Source organism: Bos indicus, chromosome 18 (assembly GCF_029378745.1).
Source record: "Bos indicus isolate NIAB-ARS_2022 breed Sahiwal x Tharparkar chromosome 18, NIAB-ARS_B.indTharparkar_mat_pri_1.0, whole genome shotgun sequence".
Taxonomy (NCBI): Eukaryota; Metazoa; Chordata; class Mammalia; order Artiodactyla; family Bovidae; genus Bos; species Bos indicus.
Window position 1 is genome coordinate 47,207,737 of NC_091777.1, and position 25,827 is coordinate 47,233,563.

The following is a 25,827-nucleotide window of genomic DNA, read 5'->3' on the forward strand; positions in this document are numbered from 1 at the left end:
ACACTGGCCTCCTTGTCCCTCCTCACCCCTGGACCTTCGCACTAGCTGTTTCTTCTGCCTGGAGTGCTCCTCCCCCAATACCTGATCTCCTTTCTCCTCTCCTTTAGGCTTTCACTTATTGGTTCCTTTTCAGTGAGACCTTTTCGGCTGTATCTAACGTTGCCTCCCAACCCCGCCCTCCTTACAAACTCACTCCCTTCCCTGATTCACCATAGCAACACTGCCCTCCTCCAGCTCACACCTCAGATGCTGCTGTTAGAACAGGGGCTGTTCTCCCTGAAACATCCAATCTGCATGCCTTCCAGGCCAGCTCCTTTTCATCATCCAGGTCTCTGCTTAAACACTGTCTCCTTAGAGAATCTTCCCTCCCTCCCTCTGCCCACACCACCACCCCCCAAACCCCGTCTCGCTGCAGCCCATTATATTTTCATTCAGTCTTTATAGCACTTATCACAGTCTGAAATTATATTGTTTATTAGTTCACTATTTCATCTTCTACTCAAGCAGAATTGGAGCACCATGAGGACAGGACTTTTGTCAGCTGTGTTCACTGCTGTATCCCCAGCTTGGCGCCAGGCTTGGGAAAGGGTATGAGGGGCTCTTCAGCACCAGTTACAACTCTCCCCAAGCAAACAATGCTTGTCCTGCTCTGAGAATATTTTACTGACCACAAAGATTGAAAGTGGGTTTGGGACCTGATACCCAGGGTCATCACTACTGACAGAGGTCTTGGGCCCAGGTCGGCCCTAAAGTTCACAGGGTTCCTAGGAGGAGGTGGTGGGAGCCAGGCCTTTGAGGGAGGCAGTGCTATGCCCCAGGCATGCGGGCCAGGCCTATGTGTGATGTGTCTCTCTTCCTCTTGTCTTCTGTCATCCTTCCCACGACATTATCTGTCCTGGTCCTTATGCACTGGGAGTCTGAGTGTCCAGGAGCTCAGGCTTGGCATCCAGCGTGGGAGATGCAGGACCATGGGGAAGGACCACAGCAATGTCAGGCCCTCCACAGATGATGGTGAAGGCTTGGGATTCCTCAGGTCGAGGGAGCTGGGCCATCCCAGGGAAAGTAGTAGTAGAGATGGAGGACACAGGGAAGTAAGAGGAGGGGAGGAGGGAAGGAAGAAGTGGGGGCAGGGGGAGAAACCATGAGGAACAGGGAGGTTGAGAGGGGAAGTGGTATCAGGAGACAGACAGAGACATGGGCAGAGAGAGAGGTGAGAACAAGAGAGACATTCAGGAGGGAATGAGGTGGTATGGGAAAACAAGGACAGAGATGAGGGAGGACAGAGACATGGAGAGACAGATATGGGGGGTGGGAGAAATGCAGGGACAGAGAGACAGGGACATGGGTATGGGGGATAGACAAAGAGGCAGATGAAGAGACACGGGGAAATGGGGAGATAAATGGGATGACAGAGAGATTGGGGGCGGAGGGCAGAAAGACAAAGATAAATGTGGGAGAGAGAAGAAGAGATTGAGAAACAGGGATGGAAGAGGGGCAGGGGAGGCAGAGAGAGACACACCGTCAGCCCAGGGGCCCTGGCAGGCTCCATGAAGAGCCTCAGGCCTGAGTCTGAGTTCTGTGCTTGTCCCTCTCCCCTCCCCAACCAGCATGTCCATCTGGTACATGGCTGGTTCAGGCCAGTCTCAAACAGAGCCTCCAGGGACGGCCACTGCAGCTCCAGCTGACTGCTACCATCTGGGGATATGAACCCAGTCCTGCTAGATCTGCTGAGCCTTCGGGAAAGGCCAGAAAATATGTTAAAGCATTACTGAGGCCAAATGAATGGTATCTGTGGGCCAGGTCCACCCCACTGGCTGTCAGGTGAGGACACCTCAGCTACAGAGGCACCTCAGGGGCTTTCGGAAACTCCTCCCCACCTCCCTTTTCCAAGCAGGAACAAGAGCCCCGGGACCTCAAGTGTGCCCCTGGGGTTTTAAGCAGGAAAAAGTCCTGGCCAATTTTTAATTTTTAAAAACATGATCCTTTCCACTTCTCACCCCAGAAAATTCCCAGCAGTAAAATACAGGGGCAAAGGGCCTTAGATAGGGTCTGGGAAACTCTAGTATAGAGCTGCAAACCAAGCTCTATAGGGGCCATGCCCAGAGGTCTCCAACAGAAGTGCACAGGCCTCCTCTGGGGCAGGACAGCTGAGTTTGGATCCTGACTCTGCAACTCACTGGCTGCCTGGCTTTGGGCAAGTTACACTGTACTTCAGTCTTTCATATGGGAAATAGGGACTGTCAAGATCAAGGTCAAGCGAGTTTTCATTAAGTTATTAACTGTGTCTAAAAGAGAGTATGTGTGTATGCTAAGTTGCTTCAGCCCTGTCCAACTCTGTGCAACCCCATGGACTGCAGCCTGCCAGGCTGCGTTGGCCATGGGATTCTCCAGGCAAGAATAATGAAATGTGTTGCTGTCCCCTCCTCCAGGGGATCTTCCTGACCCAGGGATCCAACCCACATCTCTTACTTCTCCTGCATTGGCAGGCAGGTTCTTTACCTCTAGTGCCACTTGGGAAACCCCCTAGAAGAGAATAGGGGTGCTTAAGTATTATTAATAAAGGGAGAAGCCACTACTCAGCTCCCGCCCATAGTTGCTTAGCATTGCCAGATTGATTTTTTTCACGGCAGCAATTTGGAAACCTGGGTGAAATGTTGTGACTTTTCAACTCTGGACTCTAGACGGAAACACTGGGGCTGTGTGAGCCAGGCGGGGAACTCACCGCACGCAGCCGGCCCCAGTGCGCCCGCGCCTGCAGCTGCCGCGCCAGCTGTTCCAGGGCCCGCAGCCGCGCCTGGTGCCGCTCGTGGCGCCGCTGGAGCCTCCGCACCCGCCGCTGCAGCGCGCCCAGCGCCGCGCCCAGCCCGGCCCTGGGGTGCTGGGCCGATGCTCCAGGGCGCGGCCCCGCGGGCGCCGGCTGAAGCGACAGGGGCGTCAGGAACACGGTGGCTGGAGCCTCGGGGGCCCCGGAGGCTGGCCCCAGCACCAAGAGCTGTACAGGCCCAGAGGCCAAGGATGGGGTCGCCTGCAGAGGCGGAGGCACGACGGGTTTCTCCGTGCTTCGGGAACTCTGCTGCCTCTGGAAGACAAGGCGCGGGGGGACATCAGTGCCAGACTGCAAGGGAAAATTCCTCAGGCGGGGAGGGCTGGGGATCCGATTCCAGCTACAGGGCTTCCCCAGCTCACCTGGGCGGGCGGCACTCGGGAGAAGATGGAGGGCACGGCGTCGGGTCGCAGGTAGCGCACGCCCCAGCGCCACTGGAAGCAAGAGGGGGCGAAGTGCTCGCTGCACAAGTGCTGGTGGCAGCTGGGCACCCAGTGCTCACGGCCCATGTGCCTCAGCCAGGCCTGCAGCCGGGGGCCATCCTTCAGCGGGAACCTGCCAGGGGAGCGAGGTCAGCCATGTCAGGGGTCCAACCCCCGCCCCACGGCAACCGCCAGCACACGCACACCCAGAGAGCCTTGAGTGCCAAACCTCGGCCTCCCCTGGGCCAGAGTCTGGCCATGCCTCCCAACCAGGGGGTGTGTGTGTGTGTGTGTGTCTCGCAGGTGGTGTGTGTGTGTGTGTGTTAGTCGCAGGTGGTGTGTGTGTGTGTGTTAGTCACAGGTGGTGTGTGTGTGTGTGTGTGTGTGTGTTAGTCACAGGTGGTGTGTGTGTGTGTCTGTGTGTGTGTTAGTTGCTCTGTCCTGTCCGACTCTTTGATACCCCATGGACCGTAGCCTACCAGGCTCCTCTGTCCATGGGATTCTCCAGGCAAGAATACTGGAGTGGGTAGGCATCTCTGGATCTTCCCCACCCAGAGATGGAACCTGGGTTTCCAGATTCTTTACCATCTGAATCACTAGGGAAGCCCACCTCTGCCTCTACCCATATCTAATTTTTTGGCTCCATCTTGTGGTTCAGCTGGTAAAGAATCCGCCTGCAATATGGCAGACCTGGGTTCAATCCCTGGGTTGGGAAGATCCCTTGGAAAAGGGAAAGGCTACCCACTGCACTATTCTGGCCTGAAGAATTCCATGGACTATATATAGTTCATGAGGTCACAGAGTCTAAGAGACACAACTAAGTGACTTTCACTTTCATCTTTTAAACACCCAGCATCAGCCCACCTCTCCCACAATCTGTTGTCTATCCCCCAAAGCCTCCAATCTCCCTCCTGGTCTCTCTTCCATGGCCACTATCCCCTCCCCACTCATCTGTTCCTCCACAGGAACCTAAGGGAGCAGTTAATAAAATTGGACAAATCTAGAATGTGGGAGATCCTATATTCATGGGGCTAAGGGTAGGGCTATAGATTAAAGGGGATTTAAGAAACATCAACACAAAGGCAGATCTGGGCTTCCTCTGCAACAACCTTTCTGTAAAAAGACATTTTAATCCAGTTGGGGGAAATTGAACATGAATTGGTTATTAGATAATTGTAAGAAGTTAATTTTGCTAGGTGTGATCATTACACTGATTTAAGCTTCTAAAATAGTCATCTGTTGGAAAAATATTCTGAAATATTTATGAATAAAAGGCTGGAATTTTCTTTAAAATACTACATTAAAGATGTACGTGGGAGGAAAGTAGAAGAAAAAAATTAGTGAAATGTTGACTACTGGTGTAACTGAGTGATAGATACATGAGGATTCATTTAAACAACACTATTTTTTGTGTATGCTTGAAAACATGTCAAAAAGTTTTTAAACAACAAAACATTAACTGATTAAAAATGGGCAAAGGGCTTGAATAGACTCTAAACAAGACACAAATGGCAGCAGCATATGAAAAGATGTTCAACATCATTTATCATTAGGAAAATGCCCATCGAAACCACAAGCTATTGCCTCATAACCATTAGAATGACTACTATATTAAAAAAAAACAACAAGTATTTACAAGGATATGCAGAATCTGGAACCCTGTGTGGTGTTGGTGGGAATGTAAAATGGAGAAGCCTCTATGAAAAGTAGTATGGTAGTTCCTCAAAAAACTGAAAACAGTATTACCATATGATCCAAATCCCACTTCTGGATATAGACCCCCCCCCCCAAAAAAAAATAAACTTCAAAGCAGGGTCTCAAAGAGATATTTACACACTCAAGTTCATAACAGCATGATTTACAATAGCCAGGAGGTGGAAGAAACCCAAGGGTCCATCAACAAATGAATGTATTAACAAAAGGTGGAATATATATATACACACACACATACGTATACATACATGATATATATATATATACAATACACACACATACACAATGAAATATTACTCAGCTTTAAGAAAGAAATTCCGGGACTTTCCTGGCAGTCCAGTGGTTAAGACTCTACGCTTCCACTGCACGGGGCATGGGTTTTGTCTCTAGTCAGGGAACTAAGATCCCACATGCTGGGGAGTGCAGCCAATAAAAAAAAAAAGAAAAGAAATTCTGACACATTCTATATAACATGGATGAACCTTGAGTACATTATGGTAAGTGAAATAAATCAGTCACAAAAAAAAAGTCCTAATATTGTATGATTCCATGACACTTTCTAGAACCAACATCAAAAAAGATGTCCTTTTCATCATAGGGGAATGGAATGCAAAAGTGGGAAGTCAAGAGATACCTGGAGTAACAGGCAAGTTTGACTTTGGAGTACAAAATGAAGCAGGGCAAAGGCTAACAGAGTTTTGCCAAGAGAACACACTGGTCATAGCAAGCACCCTTTTCTAACAACACAAGAGATGACTCTAGACATGGACATCACCAGATGGTCAATACTGAAATCAGTCTGATTATATTCTTTGCAGCTGAAGATGGAAAAGCTCTATACAGTCAGCAAAAACAAGACCGGGAGCTGACTGTGGCTCAGATCATGAGCCCCTGATTGCAAAATTAAGATTTAAATGAAGAAAGAAGGGAGAACCACTAGGCCATTCCAGTATGACCTAAATCAAATCCCTAATGATTATTTGGGCTTCTCTGATAGCTCAGTTGGTAAAGAATCCACCTTCAATGCAGGAGACCCCAGTTGGATTCCTAGGTTGGGAAAATCTGCTGGAGAAGGGATAGGCTACCCACTCCAATATTGCCCATTGAGTCGGTGATGCCATCCAACCATTTCATCCTCTGTCATCCCCTTCTCTTCCTGCCCTCAATCCCAGCATCAGGGTCTTTTCAAATGAGTCAGCTCTTCGCATCAGGTGGCCAACATATTGGAGTTTCAGCTTCAGCATCAGTCCTTCCAATGAACACCCGGGACTGATCTCCTTCAGAACGGACTGGTTGGATCTCCTTGTAGTCCAAGGGACTCTCAAGAGTCTTCTCCAACACCACAGTTCAAAAGCATCAATTCTTCGGCACTCAGCTTTCTTTATAGTCCAACTCTTACATCCATACATGACCGCTGGAAAAACCATAGCCTTGACTAAACAGACCTTTGTTGGCATCATTAAGCTCTGGCCAGCTGATCCCGTGGCAGCTGCCAGAAATTGTGAGGTTTAAAATAAAAGGTTTATTTTAAGCTGCTAAATGTTATGAAGCATTAGATAACTAATAGTTATCCACATTCCCCCTTCACAAAGTCTTCCACCAGGTGACATTATTTACTTAATATTTTTCTTAAAACTGAGCAATTTTATAAGTTAGAGGAGAAATATCACATGACATCCCTTATATGTGGAATCTAAAAAGAAATGATACAAAATGAACTTACTCACAAAACAGAAAGAGAATGAACTTATGGTTGCCTGTACACACTGCTATATTTAAAATGGATAACCAACAAGAATCTACTGCATAGCACAGGGAACTCTGCTCAATGTTATGTGGCAGCCTGAATGGGAGGGGAGTTTGGGGGAGGATGGATACATGGATAGGTATGGCTGAGTCCCTTAGCTGTTCACCTGAGACAATCAAAACATTGTTAATTGGTGACACCCCAATACAAAATAACAAGTTTTTTAAAAGTTGACCAACGTTAAGTATTAAACAAAGATACCTAAAAGAGAAGCTTTTAGGTATCCTAAAATCACAATTGAAAATGGCAAATCAGTCTCAATTCCATAAATAGGAGTTAACCGTAAAAACACCTGGATATCTTAACAGACTGAGGGCTATAAGGTCTGTACCCTCTTTGTTAAAAAGGAAGAGCAAGGAGTGTTAGAAATTAGATAAATAAACTAGGAGACAAGATAAATAAACTCAAACACATGCACACAAAAGAACACTATGAGCTCTAAAATAAGTTTGAGGCACTGTATGAACTGACATGCTATTTTTAGGCATATATTATGTGAAAAAAATGTTTCAAATGGAGTACACCAGCTTTCATAATTGTGGTAGGCTAATAATAGTCCCACAAAAGACATCCCTGTCCCAATCCTGGACGCTGTGAATACTGCATTTCATGACAAAAGATGTGATTAAGGATCCTGAGATGGGGAAATTATCGGAGATCATCCGGGTTGGTCCTCCATGCAATCAAAAGTTTGTTTTTTGTTTTTAATTTTTTGGCATACCACATGGCATGTAGGATCTTAGTTCCCTGACCAGGGATTGAACCCTTGTCCCCTGTAGTGGAAGCACAGAGTCTTAACCACTGGACTGCCAGGGAAGTCCTGCAAGTATTCTTCTAAGAGGGAAGTGAAAGAATATATTATTACCACAGACAAAAGAGGAGAAGGCAATGTCACCACAGAGGCAGAGACTGGGGTGATGTGGCCACAAGCCAAGAAATGCCTGCAGATACCAGAAACTGGAAGACTGAGAAACAGATTTTTTCCTAGAGCCTCCTGGGGAATGCAACCCTGCTGACACCTTGATATTGGCCCGGTAAAACCAACCTGGATTGTGAGAGCATAATTCCTATTGTTTTTAGCCACCAGCAGTTTGAAACAGCAGCCACAGGAAACTAACCAACATATACTGTATTTGTATAAAGAAACACTGGGAAAGCCACATAAGAAGTTAAAGAGGCCACCTGTGGGGAGGAGGTGGATGGGATGGACAGAGGTTGGTGGTGGGATGCAGAGCAAGACTCCTTGGGCAAAAGGCAGACAGTGGTGGGTAGCTGGTCAACGAGGACTGAGGGCTGACTCAGAGAGGAGTGATGGCAGCCAAAGAGAAGAACCCCAGGGCACAGAGCCAAGAACTCCGGCTGCTGCACTTCCCTCAGCCTCCATCTGAGATCCAGCTGCTCTCACCAGCCTCATTCTGCCTGGACATGAAATAACCCTGTAATAGCACAACCCACCTGCTCCTGGGCAGAGACTGCCAAAGGATTACTCCATATCCACTCTCTGCTTCTTCCTTACTAACAAACTCCAACTTTTTTGAGGCATAATGTGCCCTGTTAAATGACGGTTTCCTGGGTTCCTTTGCCATAGTGGGGCCATGCAATTAAGTCCTGACGAATGAATATTTCCATGTTGGGTGAGACATCTGAGATGGTACCTTAAATGTGGAAGCAACCTCAAATGGAATCAGAAGCAGCTCAAGGGGCAGAGGAGGAAAGGAATATCATTAAAAAACCCCTTCCTAATTTGGTCTTATATTTATTCTCTTTTGTTCTCTCTAGATAGCAACATCTATAATAGGAAATGTCCCTCTCTAAAAATCTACCTTAAGTGGACAGCCAATGTTTTTTTATATATAGAAATATTTTAGTCTTGTTAGCCATTCTATCTAGAGCACTGCTAGTTCTTTTTTACCTTACTAACATAATTTAAAATGTCATCAGGGTGGTTAAAGGTCTATCAAAAAAGACTACATTTCCCAGCATCCTTTGCAGTTGTAATGCCCAATGATGAAGAATCATTGGGTGGGATTTCTGGGAAGGCTTTGTGAAGTGGACCAGCTTGGTTTAGAGTTGAGTCCCTTTTACTCTTCCTCCTTTCCCTTTTCTCCCTACCAGAAATGGTAGGGCATGATGGCTGGGCACGTGGCAGCTGGAGGATGGATATGAAAGACAGGACCTTCATCCCTGATGACTATGGAGCTGCCACATCAGTGCTGGTTTGCAAACCTACGTACTTGCTTTGTATGAGAGAAGAACAAACCTTGCGTAGACTGAATTACTGTTCAAACCATTTGCTACCATTCCCCACACAGAGACACATTTCCACTCCACTGACCTGACGCTTGCTATAGACTTGTGAAAGCAGTTAAAGTGACATGGGCCACTTCAAAGTACACAAGTTACCAGGAGCCACTGGGTGACTTCTCCCCACTTTCTCTTTTTTCCCCTCCCACAAGATCAGCAACATTCCACCTAGGGGCAGCTCCTCCAGCCTGAGTCCCTAATTAAGATACAGTAGAGAAATGCCATCAATGGCCTGCCAAGGACATTAGTCTGAGTGAGAAATAAACCTTTGTTGCCGTAAGCTATTGAGTTTCGGTGAGTTTGTTACTGTAGCATAACTTGGCCAGATTGATTCCTACAGACCCCATAATTTGGTTAAGCCACTACTATTTCAGGACTTTGTTAACTGCCAGACAGCTGCAATTCATACCTGATAGACACCCCATGAGATGACTGTCATTTGCTCCTGTGTGCTGAAAGGGTCTAAAACACAATTAATGAAATGTTTCCTTTGGCACCCTGGCAGGAATTTCAAGTTATTTCCCAGTACTTTGTTCATTATTTCACCTTGTTCCTTCTAGCATCCATGCCCTCTGGAATCTACTTTGGAGCCTATTTCTCATCAAACTCTTAGCTAAATGGCTTCTGCAACAGTGATTCAGGGTTGGGCCTTGAGGTGGGAATGGGTCAGCCTGTGTGAGGAACAGCTTGGCAGCCATTGGTGGAGATTTCAACACAGATGTGAACTGATTTTTTTTTTCCCCCACACCAAGTGGCTTGTGGGATCTTAATTCCCCAAGCAGGGGTTGAACCCAGGCCCTTGGCAGTGAAAGCATGGAGTCCTAACCAGTGGACCACCAGGGAATTCCCTGGAGTGATTTTTACACGGTCATCTGGCTGCTGTGTACAGTCATTATTGTTCTCATTATTATGTGTGAAGAGCTTGGAACAGTACCTGGCCTGCAGTAAGTGCTCTCTAAATAAGTTATTACTGTTGTTGCTCTAAGGGAAGCAAGAGTGGAAGCAGGGAGACCAGCAAGCAACTATAACAGCATCTCATTAAGAGACAATGACAGGGACTTCCCTGGTGGTCCAATGGTTGAGACTTCGCCTTCTAATCCAAGGGGCTTGGGTGTGATCCCTGGTCAGGGAGCTGAGCTAAGATCCCACATGCCTGTGGTCAAAAAACAAAACAGAAACAGTATTGTAATGAATTCAATAAAGACTTTACAATGGTCCACATTAAAAAAAAAATCTTAAAAGAGAATGACAGCTTGGACTGCACTGTGATAGCAGAGGTGATAAGAAGTAGTCAGACTGGGAACGTGGTGGGTTTTTTCCTTTCTTTATTTCCTAATAGTTTAGTGAGGATTCTATCATCAGCATTTGTAACTGTATTTCCAAAGAGTTAGGGGTTTTGTTGTTATTGTTGCAGGATGGGGAGTGTCAGAGGGTAGAGTTAAAGCATGGATTAGTTGTATAGACTGCGGGCCGGAAGAAGCACAAGCTGGAATCAAGATTGCCGGGAGAAACATCAATAACCTGAGATATGTAGATGACACCACCCTTATGGCAGAAAGTGAAGAACTAAAGAGCCTCTTGATGAAAGTGAAAGAAGAGAGTAAAAAGAGTTGGCTTAAAGCTCAACATTCAGAAAACGAAGATCATGGCATCTGGTCCCATCACTTCATGGGAAATAGATGGGGAAACAGTGGAAACAGTGTCAGACTTTATTTTGGGGGGGCTCCAAAATCACTGCAGATGGTGACTGCAGCCACAAAATTAAAAGATGCTTTCTCCTTGGAAGGACCAACCTAGGTAGCATATTCAAAAGCAGAGACATTACTTTGCCAACAAAGGTCCGTCTAGTCAAGGCTATGGTTTTTCCTGTGGTCATGTATGGATGTGAGAGTTGGACTGTGAAGAAAGCTTAGCACCGAAGAATTGATGCTTCTGAACTGTGGTGTTGAAGAAGACTCTTGAGAGTCCCTTAGACTGCAAGGAGATCCCACCAGTCCATCCTAAAGGAGATCAGTCCTGGGTGTTCATTGGAAGGGCTGATGTTGAAACTGAAACTCCAATACTTTGGCCACCTGATGCGAAGAGCCGACTCATTTGAAAACCCCCTGATGCTGGGAAAGATTGAGGGCAGGAGGAGAAGGGGATGACAGAGGATGAGATAGTTGGATGGCATCACCGACTCGATGGACATGAGTTTGGGTAAACTTCGGGAGTTGGTGATGGGCAGGGGGGCCTGGCGTGCTGCAATTCATGGGGTCGCAAAGAGTTGGACACGACTGAGGACTGAACTGAACTGAACTGGGGGCAGTAGTGCTGAAGAAAAGAGGATCAATTTGTGTCCTCAGTTCGTCAATGACTGACCCTGCACCTTTCCATGAGCTCTGTCAGGGCAGGAACAAGATGTGTCAGTGTCTCTCAGCAGGGCCTCGCTTACTACAGGAGACACTCAAAGTTGCTGAATTAACAAATGGTGGCAAGTGGCCCCAGTGGTAAAGAGCCCACCTGCCAATGCAGGAGACACAAGAGATGTGGATTGGGCCCTGGGTCAGGAAGATCCTCTGAAGGAGGGCACACAACCCACTCCAGTATTCTTGCCTGGAGAATCCCATGGACAGAGGAGCCTGGCAGGCTACAGTCCATAAGGTCACAAGAGTCTGACACAACTGAAGCAACTTAGCACGCATATGCACGTCAGAGTGATACATTTTAAAAAGCAAGTCTGGACATATTGATTCAGTTCCAAAGACCACTCTATTCTCCTCCTACCCTGAAACAGGGTCCCTCAAAGGATAGCTGGGATGTGGAGTTCTGGGTTTCCTGGGAAGCTCATATGAGACACATTCACCTAATTAACCCAACAAATATTTACTGAGCACCCACTATGTGCTAGGCACTGTTTGAGGTGATAGAGAGACAGCAGGGAATAAGACAGACAAAAATCCCTGCCTTCAAGAAGCTGACATTTTAATGGAGGAGACAATAAACGGATATATTTGGTTGCCCAAAAAGTTTGTTGGGCTTTTTCTATATAATCTTGTGGAAAAACCCAAATGAACTTTTTGGCCAACCCAATATTAAACATGTGGTATGCCAGATAGTGTTAAGGTTAAAGGGAAAAATAAAGCAGGAAGTGAGTAAAGAAAATATGTACGTACTGGGAGAGGGTTATCACTTTACAGAGTAGCGGTCATAAAGGGAAGAACTTTCTGTGCAAAGGCCCTGGGGCAACAAAGTGCCTGGCATGCTGGAGGAACATCAAACGGACAGTGACACTGGCATGGAGTGAGTAAGGGGAAGGAGAGAGGAGATAAGGCCAGGCAGTGGGGATCCAGGGCCTGTAGGGCTTCGTAGGCCTGCCTTCTGCCTGCTCCAGCCTCACCTTCTTGTCTTTTATACAGTCAGGTGGGAGCCAGGGGAGGCATCTAAGCCCTGATCTGACTCAGGGGGTTACCAGTCCCCTGTGACTGCACGTGGAAGACTGTGGGAGCAGCTTGTCAAATGGAGAGCCTACTAAAATAGTGCAGTCAGGAGGTGGCCGATGCCAGGGTGGGGGAAAAGATGGGGGACAGAAGTGGTCAATTCTGGATAGACTTTAAAGGAAGAGCCTGGACTTCCCTGGTGGTCCAGTGGTTAAGAATCTACTTGCCAATGCAGAGGACATGGGTTCAACACCTGGTCCAGGAAGATTCCACATGCTTCAGAGCAACTAAGCCTGTGGACCACAATTACTGAGCCCACTCATGCAACTACTAAAGCCCCCTGGCGCCCGTGCTCTGCAACAAAAGAAGCCACCACAATGAGAAGCCTGGGTACCACAACTAGAGTAGCCGCCACTCACCTCAAGTAGAGAAAGCCTGTGTGCAGCAATGAAAGCCCAGTGCAGCCAAAAATAAATTTTTTTTTTTTTAAAAAAGGGGAATGCCAACAGGATTTGCTGATGGACCAGATGAGGAATGTGTCCTGGCCCATTTAGACGAAGGCCACCAGGTACAAACCTAGAGTCTACTAAAGTCAGGTTTATTTACCGTGGCAATAAGTGAACTGCCACCAGAGGTACTGTGGGGAATTTCATCAAACAGAGGAAAATAATTATTATCGGGGTTTGCATGCTAAGTCGCTTCAGTCATGTCCAACTCTGTGACGCTATGGACAGTAGCCTGCCAGCCTCCTCTGTCCATGGGATTCTCCAGGCAAGAATACGGAAGTGCCCTCCTCCAGGGGATCTTCCTGACCCAGGTCTCTTACATATCCTGCATCGACAGTTGGGTTCTTTACCACTAGCGCCACCTGGGAAGCATCATTATTGGAGTTTGGGGGATGGGTAAAGTTTAGATGAAATGTAAGTGAAACAGTGTTTGGATAATATCAAAGCAGAGCAGAACTGTGAGTAAATGGATCAGTATCAGACCTGGATTGCAAAGTGGGCCCAGGGTCTGTCTCCTTGGAAGCAATTAAGTGTGGATAGATGTGAACTACTGTGTCCAGAAACCCCTTACCTGAAGCTCTGAACCTGGGCTGTAAATCAAGGCTGCTTCTCTGTGTCACAGCGACCTAACTTCTCCAGGCCTTAAGTAAGATGTTTCATTCCTACTGATGTAATTTCAAACAGCAAAGTTTGTGATAGCCTATGATTTTAGAGAACAAAGCTTCCTAGTAAAAAAGCAGTAGTCTCTTAAAGAAGGGAAGTTTTGCTACTTCACATCTGCAGCACATCCCTGAGAAAAATTTTTTTCCTATTAACTCTTCAGCCAGCTTTTCCCATCTCTGTTATCCCACCTAAACAAATTAGAAGGCAGGTTTTTGGGGGTTTGTTTTGTTTCAAAAATTCAAGCTAAGTTTTACTTTCTCAGGTGTGAGAAAAAAGTAAAGTTGGTTCTAACATTTCTAGCCTGAAAGACAGTAAAGGATGGAAAGCTATTGGATAAGAAAGCTTATGGGAAGTTCTGGGAGAGTCAGGAGGTCGGTTTCGTATGTTTTGAGTTTGAGATGCCTCAAGTTCGTGGGGATGGCGAGTGGGCAACTGTAAGCTCTTTCTGAGCCTGGACCAACCTCACTCCTCTACACAGCCCTCCCTTTCCTCCGTTCGCCCCGTTCACTACCTGCAGTTAATCGTCTATCCCTGCTGTTATCATACTTTTGCACGTTTACATATATCGTGTTTACTGCAAGTGAAACGCGGGGAACATGGTCCCTTCATCCAGCTAACCATGCTTCCAAATACCTGCAACCTGGACCAGAAGCCCCACGCCGCTGCATTTATCCTCGGGCCCCGCCCCACATTGCTGCGCCCGTGGTCCCGCCTCCCTCTAAGCCCCGCCCCTCGCTTGCGCTCACTTGTAGAAGCTCACCGGGCGATTGTCCGCGCCCAGCTGGCCCGCAGTGTTGGAGCAGTTCGGAGCCAGGCAGTACTTGGGCATGGCTGTCCAGCCCAGCTGGGTTTTGCCCGGTCTGCAGCCGCACTTTGATCCTCACCAGGCGCCGCCGAACCCCGCCCCACCCGCGCGCTTGCCGCCTGCCTCACGTGACGGCCCTTGGGGCCTTGTCACATGCGGAGGGAAGGAAAGCTGCGCCTGCGTATTACGCGCCAGACGGCGTTGCCACATCACGTGGCAAGTGGATAAAGCAAAACCGGCTCTGAGCCGCCGGGACTTCATCACGTGTTGGGGAAGAGGTGGCGTAAAGACCTTTCTGAGTCTGCGCCAACTCTTCAGTCTTTTTTCGGCTCCACCCTAGCTTACATCCGGGCGACTGCTACTGCGAGGATAGTCGGCTTGGGGTGGAGGTAGGGGCTTTGGCATTAGCCTCTTAAAAGTTCAAAACTGAAATTCAGTGAATGATGAAAACACAGACGGGATTTAAAAAAAAACTCCACAACCCTCGATCAAACATCTAGCTAAGAAGCCGCGGCTCCACCCAGCCAGAACCCCCGCTCCGCCTCTTAGCCCTCATTGGTCAAAAGCGCCGCCGGTAACCCTGAGATTGGCCAGACCAGCAGCCCCCCGCGCCCAATGGGCGGTGGCGCCGGCTTTCCCGCGGCCGTTCGCTATTCAAGTGGACCGTGGCGGCTGCGGCGGTTGAGAAGTGTAACGGTCGCCGGGCTCCGACGCGACGATGGCGGCCTTGGGGCCCGGAGGCTACGCGCGGAATGATACAGTTGAGAAGCTGCCATCAGTCATGGCGGGAGTTCCGGCGCGGAGGGCCCAGTCTTCTCCGCCCCCGGCTCCACCGCTCTGCCTCCGGCGGCGGACGCGACTCCCAGCGGCTCCCGAGGACACGGTGCAGAATCGGGTGAGGGGTTGCTTGCCTTGTCCATCTCAGTTCCAGGTTCCCTGCTCTTCCTTGGTCCCACCCTTAGATCTTTGGCCCCGCCTATCAGCCCCCGGCTGGTACTCCTCTGGCTGCTCTCTGGCCTGCCTAGTCCCTAAGCCCCGCCCCTAGATGAGGCTCCTCCCACTTCCTCGTCTCCTCCTCTCTCGGATACTGCCCATCACCCCTAGTCCCACCTCTCAACCCCTGGCCCCGCCCTCAGTCTTTAAAATTTTTTTTTATTGAATGATCATTGCTTTACAGAATTTTGTTTTCTGTCAAACCTGAACATGAATCAGCCATAGGTATACATATATACCCTCCCTTTTGAACCTACCTCCCATCTCCTGCCCCATCCCACCCAACTAGGTTGATACAGAGCCCCTGTTTGAGTTAACTGAGCCATACAGCAAATTCCCATTGGTTATCTATTTTACATATGGTAATATAAGTTTCCATGTTACTCTTTAAATACATCTCACCCTCTCCTCCCCTCTCCCCATGTCCGTAAGTCTATTCTCTATGTCTGTTTCTCCATTGCTGTCCTGTAAATAAATCCTTCAGTACCATTTTTCTAGATTACATGTATACGCTTTAGAATATATTTATCGTTCTCTTTCTGACTCACTTCACTCTGTATAATAGGTTCTAGGTTCATCCACCTCATCAGAACTGACTCAAATGTGTTCCTTTTTATGGCTGAGTAATATTCTATTGTGTATATGTACCGCTACTACTTTATCCATTCATCTGTCGGTGGACGTCTAGGTTGCTTCCCTGTTCTAGCTATTGTAAATAGTGCTGCAGTGAACAATGGGATACATGTGTCTTTTTCAATTTTGGTTTCCTCAGGGTATATGCCTGGGAGTGGGATTGCTGGGTCATATGATGGTTTTATTCCTAGTATTTTAAGGAATTTTCATACCATCTTCCCACCAACAATGCAAGAGCATTCCCTTTTCTCCACACCGTCTCCAGCACTTATTGTTCATAGACTTTTTGATGATGGCCATTCTGACCCATGTGAGGTAATATCTCATTGTAGTTTTGATTTGCATTTCTCTAATAATGAGCGATGTTGAGCATCTTTTCATGTGTTTGTTAGCCATCTGTATGTCTTCTTTGGAGAAATATCTGTTTAGGTCTTTTTTCCACGTTTTAATTGGGTTGTTTGTTTTTCTGGCATTGAGTTGTATGAGCGGCTTGTATATTTTGGAAATTAATCCTTTGTCAGTTGTTTCATTTGCTTTTATTTTCTCCCATTCTGAGGGTTGTCTTTTCACCTTGCTTATAGTTTCCTTTGCTGTGCAAAAGCTTTTAAGTTTAATCAGGTCCCACTTGTTTACTTTTGTTTTTATTTCCTTTACTCTAGGAGGTGGGTCATAGAGGATCTTGCATTGATTTATGTCATTGAGTGTTCTGCCTATGTTTTCCTCTAAGAGCTTTATAGTTTCTGGTCTTACATTTAGGTCTTTAATCCGTTTTGAGTTTATCTTTGTGTATGGTGTTACACATACCATACACAAGTGTTGGTATGTGTTCTAATTTCATTCTTTTACATGTAGCTGTCCAGTTTTCCCAGCACCATTTATTGAAGAGGCTGTCTTTGCCCCATTGTATATTCTTGCCTCCTTTGTCAAAAATAAGGTACCCATAGGTACATGGGTTTATTTCTGGGCTTTCTATCTTGTTCCATTGGTCTATGTTTCTGTTTATATGACAGTACCATACTGTCTTGATGGCTGTAGCTTTGTAGTATAATCTGAAGTCAGGAAGGTTGATTCCTCCATCTCCATTCTTCTTTCTCAAGACTGCTTTGGCTGTTTGGAGTCTTTTGTGTTTCCATATAAATTGTGAAATTTTTTGTTCTAGTTCTGTGAAAAATGCCATTGGTAATTTGATAGGGATCACACTGAATCTGTAGATTGCATTTGGTAGTATAGTCATTTTCACAATATTGATGCTTCCTACCCAGGAACATGTAATATCTCTCCATCTGTTTATGTCATCTTTGATTTCTTTCATTAGTGTCTTATAATTTTCTGTGTACAGTTCTTTTATTTCCTTAAGTAAATTTATTCCTAGATATTTAATTCTTTTTGTTGCAGTGATGAATGGGTTTGATTCCTTAATTTCTCTTTCTGATTTTTCATTGTTAGTATATAGAAATGCAAGTGATTTCTGTATATTGATTTTGTGTCCTGCAGCTTTGCTAAATTCACTGATTAGCTCTAGTAATTTTCTGATAGTATCTTTAGCGTTTTCTATGTACAGTATCATATCATCTGCAAACAGTGAGAACTTTACTTCTTCTTTTCTATTCTGGATTCCTTTTATTTCTTTTCTTCTCTGATTGCTGTAGCTAGGACTTCCAGAACTATGTTGAATAATAGTGGTGAAAGTGGACACCCTTGTCTTGTTCCTGATCTTAGGCCGAATGCTTTCAGTTTTTCACCATTGAGAATAATGTTTGCTGTAGGCTTATCATATATGGCCTTTACTGTATTGAGGTAGGTTCCTTCTATGCCCATTTTTTGAAGAGTTCTAATCATAAATGGGTGCTGAATTTTGTCAGAGGCTTTTTCTGCATCTATTGAGATTATCATATGGTTTTTGTCTTTCAATTTGTTAATATAGTGTATCACATTGATTTGCATATAGTGAAGAATCCTTGCCTTCCTGGAATCAAATCAACAACTTGATCATGGTGTTTGAGCTTTTTGATATGTTGCTGAATTCTGTTTGCTAAAATTTTGTTGAGGATTTTTGCGTCTATGTTCGTCAGTGATATTGGCCTGTAGTTTTCCTTTTTGGTGTAGTCTTTGTCTGGTTTTGGTATCAGGGTGATGGTGGCCTCCTAGAATGAGTTTGGAAGTGTTTCTTCTCTGCAATTTTCTGAAAGAGTTTTAGAAGGATAGGTATTAGCTCTTCTCTAAATGTTTGATAGAATTCTCCTGTGACGCCATCTGGTCCTGGGCTTTTGTTTTGGGGGAGATTTTTGATCACAGGTTCAATTTCAGTGCCTGTAATTGGGTTGTTCACAATTTCTTTTTTGTTGTTGCTATTCACAATTTCTGTTTCTTCCTGGTTCAATCTTGGAAGATTGAACTTTTCTAAGAATCTGTCCATTTCTTCCAGGTTATCCATTTTATTGCCATATACTAATAGTCTCTTCTAATCCTTTGTATTTCTGCATTGTCTTTTGTAACTTCTCCTATTTCATTAATGATTTTGTTGATTTGATTCTTCTTTTTCTCTTGATGAGTCTGGCTAAGGCCTGTCAATTTTGTTTATTTTCTCGAAGAACCGGCTTTTAGTTTTATTAATCTTTATTATTGTTTCTTTCATTTCTTTTTCATTTATTTCTGCTTGGATCTTAATGATGTCTTTCTTTCTACTAATTTGGGTTTTTTTTGTTGTTGTTTGTTGTTGTTCTTTTTCCACTTTTAGGTTTAAAATTAGGTTGTCTATTTGATGTTTTTCTTGTTTCTTGAGGTAGGATTGCTATAAACTTCCCTCTTAGAACTGCTTTCACTGCATCCCATAGGTTTTGAGTTGTCGTGTTTTCATTTTTATTTTTTTTAGAAATTTTTTTATTTCCCTTTTGATTTCTTCAGTAACCTGTTGGTTATTTAGAAACGTGTTTTTCTCCATGTGTTTGTGTTTCTTACAATTTTTTTCTTGTAATTGATAGTCTCAGCACTGTGATCAGAGAAGATGCTTAATATGATTTTAATTTTCTTAAATTTACTGAGATTTGATTTGTGACCCAAGATGTGGGTGGACCTATCCTGGAGAATGTTCCATGTACACTTGAGAAGATGGATGGAATGTCCTGCATTTGGATGGAATGTCCTGAAGATATCAATGAGATCTATCTCATCTAATGTATCATTTAAGACTTGTGTTTCTTTATTAATTTTCTGTTTTGATGATCTGTCCATTGGTGTGAATGGGGTATTAAAGTCTTCTACTATTATTATGTTACTGTCACTTTCTCCTTTTATGTCTGTTAGTGTTTGTCTTAAGTATTGAGGTGCTCCTTTGTTGGGTGCATAGATATTTACAATTGTTATGTCTTCCTCTTGGATTTATCCTTTGATCATAATGTAGTGTCCTTCCTTATCTCTTGTACTCTTCTTTATTTTAAGATCTATTTTATCTGATACGAGGATTGCTACTCCAGCTTTCTTTTGCTTCCATGCAAAATATATTTGCATGGAATATATTTTTGTGTCCTCTCACTTTCAGGCTATATGTGTCTTTAGGTCTGAAGTGGGTTTCTTGTGGACAGCATATATATGGGTCTTGTTTTTGTATCCCTTCAGCCAGTCTATGTCTTTTGGTTGGAGCATTTATTCCTTTTACATTTAAAGTAATTATTGATATATATGTTTCTATTGCCATTTTCTTAATTGTTTGAGGTTGATTTTGTGGATCTTTTTTCTTCTCTTGTATTTCATGACTACATAAGTCCCGTTAACATTTGTTGTAAAGCTGGTTTGGTGGTACTGAATTCTCTTAACTTTTGCTTGTTCAAAAAGCTTTTTATTTCTCCATCAATTTTGAATGAGATCCTTGCTGGGTACTGTAATCTTGGTTGTAGATTTTTCCCTTTCAATACTTTAAATATATCCTGCCATTCCCTTCTGGGCTTCAGAGTTTCTGCTGAAAGATTAGCTGTTAAGTGTATGGGGTTTCCCTTGTATGTTACTTGTTGCTTCTCTCTTGGTGCATTTAATATTTTTTCTTTGTGTTTAGTCTTTGTTAGTTTGATTAGTATGTGTCTTGGCATGTTTCCCGTTGGGTTTATCCTATATGGGACTCTTTGTGCCTCTTGGACTTGATTGACTGTTTCCTTTTCCATTTTAGGGAAATTTTCAGCTATAATCTCTTCAAAAATTTTCTCATACCCTTTCTTTTTCTCTACTTCTTCTGAGACCCCTATAATTCAAATGTTGGTGCATTTGATATTGTCCCAGAAGTCTCTGAAACTATCCTCAGTTCTTTTCATTCTTTTTATTTTATTCTGCTCTTCATAAGTTATTTTCACCATTTTATCGTCCAGCTCACTGATTCATTCTTCTGCTTCAGATATTCTGCTATTGATTCCTTCTAGAGTATTTTTAATTTCAGTAATTGTGTTATTTGTCTCTCTATGTTTATTCTTTATTTCTTCTAGATCTTTGTTAATTGATTCTTACATTTTCACCATTTTGTTTTCAAGGTTTTTGATCATCTTTACTATCATTATTCTGAATTCTTTTTCAGGTAGTTTGCCTATTTTCTCTTCATTTATTTGGACCTCCATGTTTCTAGTTTGTTCCTTCATTTGTGTAGTATTTCTTTGCCTTTTCATTATTTTATTTTAACTTACTGTGCTTGAGGTCTCCTTTTCCCAGGCTTCAAGGTTGAATTCTTTCTTCCTTTTGGTTTCTGCCCTTCTGAGGTTGGTCCAGTGGTTTGTGTAAACTTTGTATAGGGTGAGATTTGTACTGAGTTTTTGTCTGTTTTTCCTCTGTTGGGCAAGGCTGAGTGAGGTGGTGATCCTGTCTGCTGATGATCGGGTTTGTACTTGTTTTGTTTGTTGTTTAGATGAGGCGTCCTGCACAGGATGCTACTGGAGGTTGGGTGATGCCGGGTCTTGTATTCAAGTGGCTTCCTTTGTGTGAGTTCTCACTATTTGATACACCCTAGGGTTAGTTCTCTGGTTGTCTAGGGTCTTAGAGTCAGTGCTTTCACTCCAAAGGCTCAGGGCTTGATCTCTAGTTAGGAATGAAAATTCCACAAGTGGTTTGTTATAGCATTAAGTGAGATTGAAACAAATATCCAAAAACGAGAAACCAAAGATGAACCCCAGACAAATGGCAGTTACAAAATCAGGCAAATAATAATAAAATAACAGAATATACACATATACATATATACCCATGAGCAAAGTGAAAACAGTCCAACAAAAACACAGTAGATTGACCCAGCGAACAAGGTAAATCAAAAATTATATTTACCAGTTAAGAACAAAACTAACTAAAGCACAAACCGGAAAACAAAACTAAAGCAAGGTGTCAGGTGGGGAATAAAGCAAGGGAAAAAAAAACTAACAAATATGTTGAGAGAAAAGAAAAGAAAGAATAGATATGCAGAGTTAAATAGAGGTAGATGAAGAAGATTTATATACAGTAAAGATTAACTGCAAGGGGAAAAGAACAGCTAGGAAAGGCAAACAAAGGCGCCCTCAGCCTTTGGATCGTTCCAGGGCTCCTACCTGACTTTATACTTTGGAACGCGTTATAGTTTTGCTAGTCACCTCCTAGTCCTGCTTTCCTGCTTGTCTCCTCAGTCACCTTTAGAAGTCTCTCTGGACACTTACGCTTTTGTTGACCTCATCCCCCGCTGGGTCTTTAGGGTCCCTACCAGGATTCAGTCCCCAGCTACTTGTTCCAACTCTCCCTGGGCTCTAGCCTGCCTTCCCTCATTCCCTCTTCTCTTTCCTCTCCCTTACCACGGTGGGATGCTTATTCCATACTGCTGCCTTAAATTATGGAGAGGATGTGAGTGAATTTAGTAATATTTAGAATATTTAGAATCCCCATGCGGGGGGAGGGGCATGGGTCTAGACCAGTTCTCTAAATCCTGAGATGCAAAACTTTAGAGTAGGTAGAAGAAATTCCAATAGTACAGCAGCAACTTTTAAAATATATTTATTTGTTTTTATTTATTTTGACTGTGCCCGTTCTTCATTGCTGTGTTGCAGATTTTCTGTAGTTGTGGCAAGGGGTGGGGGCTACTCGTGGTGCACAGGCTTCTCACTGTGGTGGCTTCTCTTATTGTAGAGCACAGGCTCTACAGGGCAGGCTCAATAGCTGTGGAGCAGGGGCTTAATTGTCCCAAGAATACGGAATCTTCCCCATCCAGGGATTGAACCTGTGTCTGCTGCATTGGCAGGGAGATTCTTAACCACTGGATCACCAGGAAAGTCCACACAGCAGCAGTTGAAAAATTATTCTCCAGGACTTCCCTGGTGGTCCAGTGGTTAAGAATTCACCTTGCAATGCGGGGGATGTGGGTTCCATCCCTGGTCAGGGAACTAAGATTCCGCATGCTAAGAAGCAACCTAGCCTGAGCAATGCAGCTACTGAGCCCTCACGCTCTAGAGCCCATGGGTCACAGCTAGAGGGTCCGAGCGCCACAGTGAAAGATCCCGCATGCCGCAACTAAGACCTGATGCAGCTAAATAAATAAGTATTTAAAAAAATAAAATAAAATAAAAAAATAAATAAAAATTATTCTCCAACTTGCAGAGCTGCAAAGTCTGTTTTTATAAAATGGTGGTAACAATAGCCATGGTGTTGCAGGGAGATGAAAGGAAAGTGTGAATATGCCAGATAAAGGGTCGATACACAATACCTGCGGGTGGATCCTGTTCCTGCTCCATGGCTTCCTGGCTGCAAGTTGCTGGGCATGTGCCTGCTCCTCACCTCTCTGGCCACACTTCCCTTGTCCTTCCTCTCACAAAGGTCCTGTCACACTGGCCTGCCTTCTGTTTTCTTGAGACTCCAAGCTCTTTTCTGCCTCTTAGCCTTTGTGTATGGTGAGTCCTCTGGGCTTTTTGCTGCAGTCTACCTGACTGGCACCTATTCTTCGAGTCTCAGCCTGAATATCTCTACCCTGAAAGGCCTTCTTTTTTTATTCCTCTGAGAGGCCTTCTTGAACCCCAGCCTAAAGCGGTCACCCAACTCAGTATCTTATCCAGCACCTATACTTCATAGCTTTTATCTCTTATGTTTCTGAAAGCCTTGTGAGCTCTAAAGAATATGAAGGAGAGGAATAACAACCAGTTTCAGAGAGGTGGTACATGCGTGCTAAGTCACCTCAGTCGTGTCCAACTCTTTGCGACCCTGTGGACTGGCTCCTCTGTCCATGGGATTGTCCAGGCAAGAATACTGGAGTGGGTTGCCATTTCCTTCTCCAGGGGATCTTCCCAAGCCAGGGATCGAACCCACATCTGTTAGTCTCTTCACTGGCAGGCAGGTTCTTTACCATTAGCGCCAGAGAGGTGGTATAGCAAGGTGGTTAGGAGCACCACCTCTGGACCCAGACTGCCTGGGTTTTAACCTGAATTCTTCTTTTTTTCTTGAATTTTTCTGTGCCTCAGTTTCCTCATCTGTAAAATGAGGATAATAATACAAATGTTCCCTTATAGTATATTTGTGAGGATTAAGTAAGCTCACATATCTTAAGTACTTAGAAAAACATTTGGCACATTGTAAGTACTCTATTGCTGTTAGTTACTACTGCTGTGATTATGTATTTTGGGTGACTGATGTCATGTATTTTTCCTGTTTGGTGGTGCAGAGTCCAGCTTGCAAAAGACCTGGTCTAAAAATGACCAGCTACGCTCATGCCCAGTAATGCTGATTAACAGATTAAAAAAAACAACATGAGTCCCATTGCCTGGGTTAGTCCTGCTAACTTCCAGATGGGTTACCCTTCTAGGCCTCTCTTTCCTCATCTGTAAGGAGATGATGATGATAGTGACCATATCACAGGGTTTTTGTGAGCATTAAATAAGTTAATACAGTTGTATAAACAGCACCTGTCTCCTGATCAGATACTCAATAAATATTGACCGTTACTGTCCTCTCTATGCCTCTCATTTCTGAGACCCAACACCTTGTTTGAGAGTGTTTTACTTTATAATAATTAGAAACTAATCTGTTAAGAATATGAAAACATCACGATTTGTTAGTCCATCCTCTGTAAATGTTTAATCAGCCATGATGGGGACTAGCTCATTTGACTTATTTTGCTTAGATAGTTTTTAAATTTTAAGTGTGATTGTTCCAGTTCACTCGTTTCTTTACTCATTGAACCTCTAGACTGTCAATTTACTGAGCAAACGGACAGTGTCCTCTTCTGTTCACTGCTGTGAGCACAGCGCTGACTTTGAAATCAGAGACTGCCTGAGTTTGTATCCCAGCCTTGCTACTCCACAGATGTGGGACCTCGGCCCTCCGTGTTCTCATCTGTAAAGTAGGGCTGGTAACAGCGCCTTCTTCCTTGGGTTGCTGTGGGCTCTCGAGTCTTTCATATAAGACACTTACTCTTTTCACTAAGGCCTTTTCCCCTTCCTCTGTCCTCTCAGTTTCCTTCCATGCTTAGTTTTTCTCTAATGCTCCCATCATCACCTGATATCTATTTTACATATTCATTCTGTTCGTTTCCTGTGTCTACCATCCCGTCACCACTAGAATGTGAGCTCCAGGAGGACAGGGATTTGTCTACATTCTTCACCGTTCTGTGCTTTAGCACAGTATTTGTCAAAGCAGTACTGAAGAGGATAAGCATTAGCTGCTGGTAGATGACCCTAGAAGCTCGGTGGACATGTTGGAAGTAACAGACTGAATGGATGGCTGAGGGGTGGGGAACCTGCTGGGGCAGGCGCTTCTGATTGGGCCTTTTCCCTGCAGGTATCACTCGAGAAGGTGCTTGGCATCACGGCCCAGAACAGCAGTGGCCTAACCTGTGACCCCAGCACAGGCCACGTGGCCTACCTGGCAGGGTGAGTGAGTCGGTGGGCCTTGGCCTCTAATCACTGATCCTGAATTCAGAGCCTGAAGTCTTCGATGAACCTCTCTGGGCCTTGGCTGTTCCCTCTGTAGAGTGCAGATAATGCTGCCTGCCTCTGAAGGCTGTGGGAAGGATTGTACCGGCCCCTCTATGTCTAGAACGGTACTGGCACGCATGTGTGCTAAGAAAGCCTTATTGTGACTGCAAGTGGGAGGTGGCAGCAATTCTGGGAAAGACAGGCTAAGATCAAAGCCACATTGGGGTCAGGCAGTCTGCATTAGTGTCCTAGCTCCGCCACACAGGCCCCTGTCCTAGCCTCTGCTTTGGTAAAACAAAACTAGTGATACCCTCCTCCTGGTAGTTAGAGAGGACTGAAGGTCATCTGCAACCATTTATTCCACAAATACTGGTCTAACCTGCACTGTTCTAGGCACCGAAGGGACCCCTCCCCCCTGCAGGGCAGGGCAAGGCCATAGTAATTCCTGATGAACAGCATCTGTTACTGAGTCTTTGGGAAGGAGCCAGAATACAGGACAAGGAGGGCTCTTGAATCTGACAGGTGTGGAGTCACATCCCCACTCATTCCCTAATCTGCTGGGGAACTCTGGGCAAAGAACTGCTCTCTCTGGGCTTCAGTTTCATCATCTATGAAAAGCAGCTAAGACTGCTGACCTCACTTGGCAGTTGTGAGGATTTAAAGATGTTGTACACAGTAAGTCTTTCGTGGGCTTCCCTGGTGGTTCACTGATAAAGAACCTGCTTGCCAATGCAAAAGACACAGATTTAATACCTGGGTAGGAAAGATGCCTTGGAGAAGGAAATGGTAACCCACTCCAGTATTCTTGCCTGGAAAATCCCATGGCAAAGGAGCCTGGCGGACT

At 44.9% G+C, this 25,827-nt stretch overlaps 2 protein-coding genes across 7 annotated transcripts in view; one reads left to right on the plus strand and one right to left on the minus strand.

The window, feature by feature from the left end:
* Window positions 1-447: 447 nt before the first annotated feature.
* THAP8 (THAP domain containing 8) lies at window positions 448-14,634 on the minus strand. Of its 5 annotated transcripts, none has more exons than XM_070772128.1 (5): window positions 14,419-14,572; window positions 5,242-10,223; window positions 3,187-3,379; window positions 2,723-3,079; window positions 448-1,043 (listed from the first exon to the last, which is right to left on the minus strand). In XM_070772128.1, exons 3-5 carry the CDS (start codon window positions 3,331-3,333, stop codon window positions 903-905), a joined length of 645 nt encoding a protein of 214 aa, XP_070628229.1. In that variant the 5' UTR covers window positions 3,334-3,379; window positions 5,242-10,223; window positions 14,419-14,572; the 3' UTR covers window positions 448-902. The 5 variants fall into 5 exon arrangements, with proteins under 5 accessions (XP_070628229.1, XP_070628228.1, XP_019834711.2 ...); XM_070772127.1 differs by having other exon boundaries at window positions 14,405-14,554; XM_019979152.2 differs by lacking the exon at window positions 5,242-10,223 and having other exon boundaries at window positions 14,405-14,634.
* Window positions 14,635-14,811: 177 nt separating this feature from the next.
* WDR62 (WD repeat domain 62) overlaps window positions 14,812-25,827 on the plus strand; it is a 48,873-nt gene continuing 37,857 nt past the window's right edge. The window contains exons 1-2 of one of the 2 annotated variants that reach the window (XM_070771995.1): window positions 14,812-15,358; window positions 24,847-24,938. In XM_070771995.1, the coding sequence (XP_070628096.1) occupies window positions 15,182-15,358; window positions 24,847-24,938 (269 nt within the window). In that variant the 5' untranslated portion in view covers window positions 14,812-15,181. The remainder of the gene's footprint in view (window positions 15,359-24,846; window positions 24,939-25,827) is intronic. The other variant, XM_070771994.1, reaches the window with a different exon arrangement.

What these genes read in the sequence shown, in the direction of transcription:
- THAP8 (XM_019979152.2), bottom strand. Translation starts at nt 14,487, where the DNA reads ATGCCCAAGTACTGCCTGGCTCCGAACTGCTCCAACACTGCGGGCCAG. An exon ending in CGCCCGGTGAGCTTCTACAA is followed by an intron (nt 3,380 to 14,404) that starts GTGAGCGCAAGC and finishes CTCCCCTGGCAG; the next exon opens with GTTCCCGCTGAAGGATGGCC. An exon ending in ACTGGGGCCGGCTGCGTGCG is followed by an intron (nt 1,044 to 2,722) that starts GTGAGTTCCCCG and finishes GGGATGGCCCAG; the next exon opens with CTCCCTCGACCTGAGGAATC.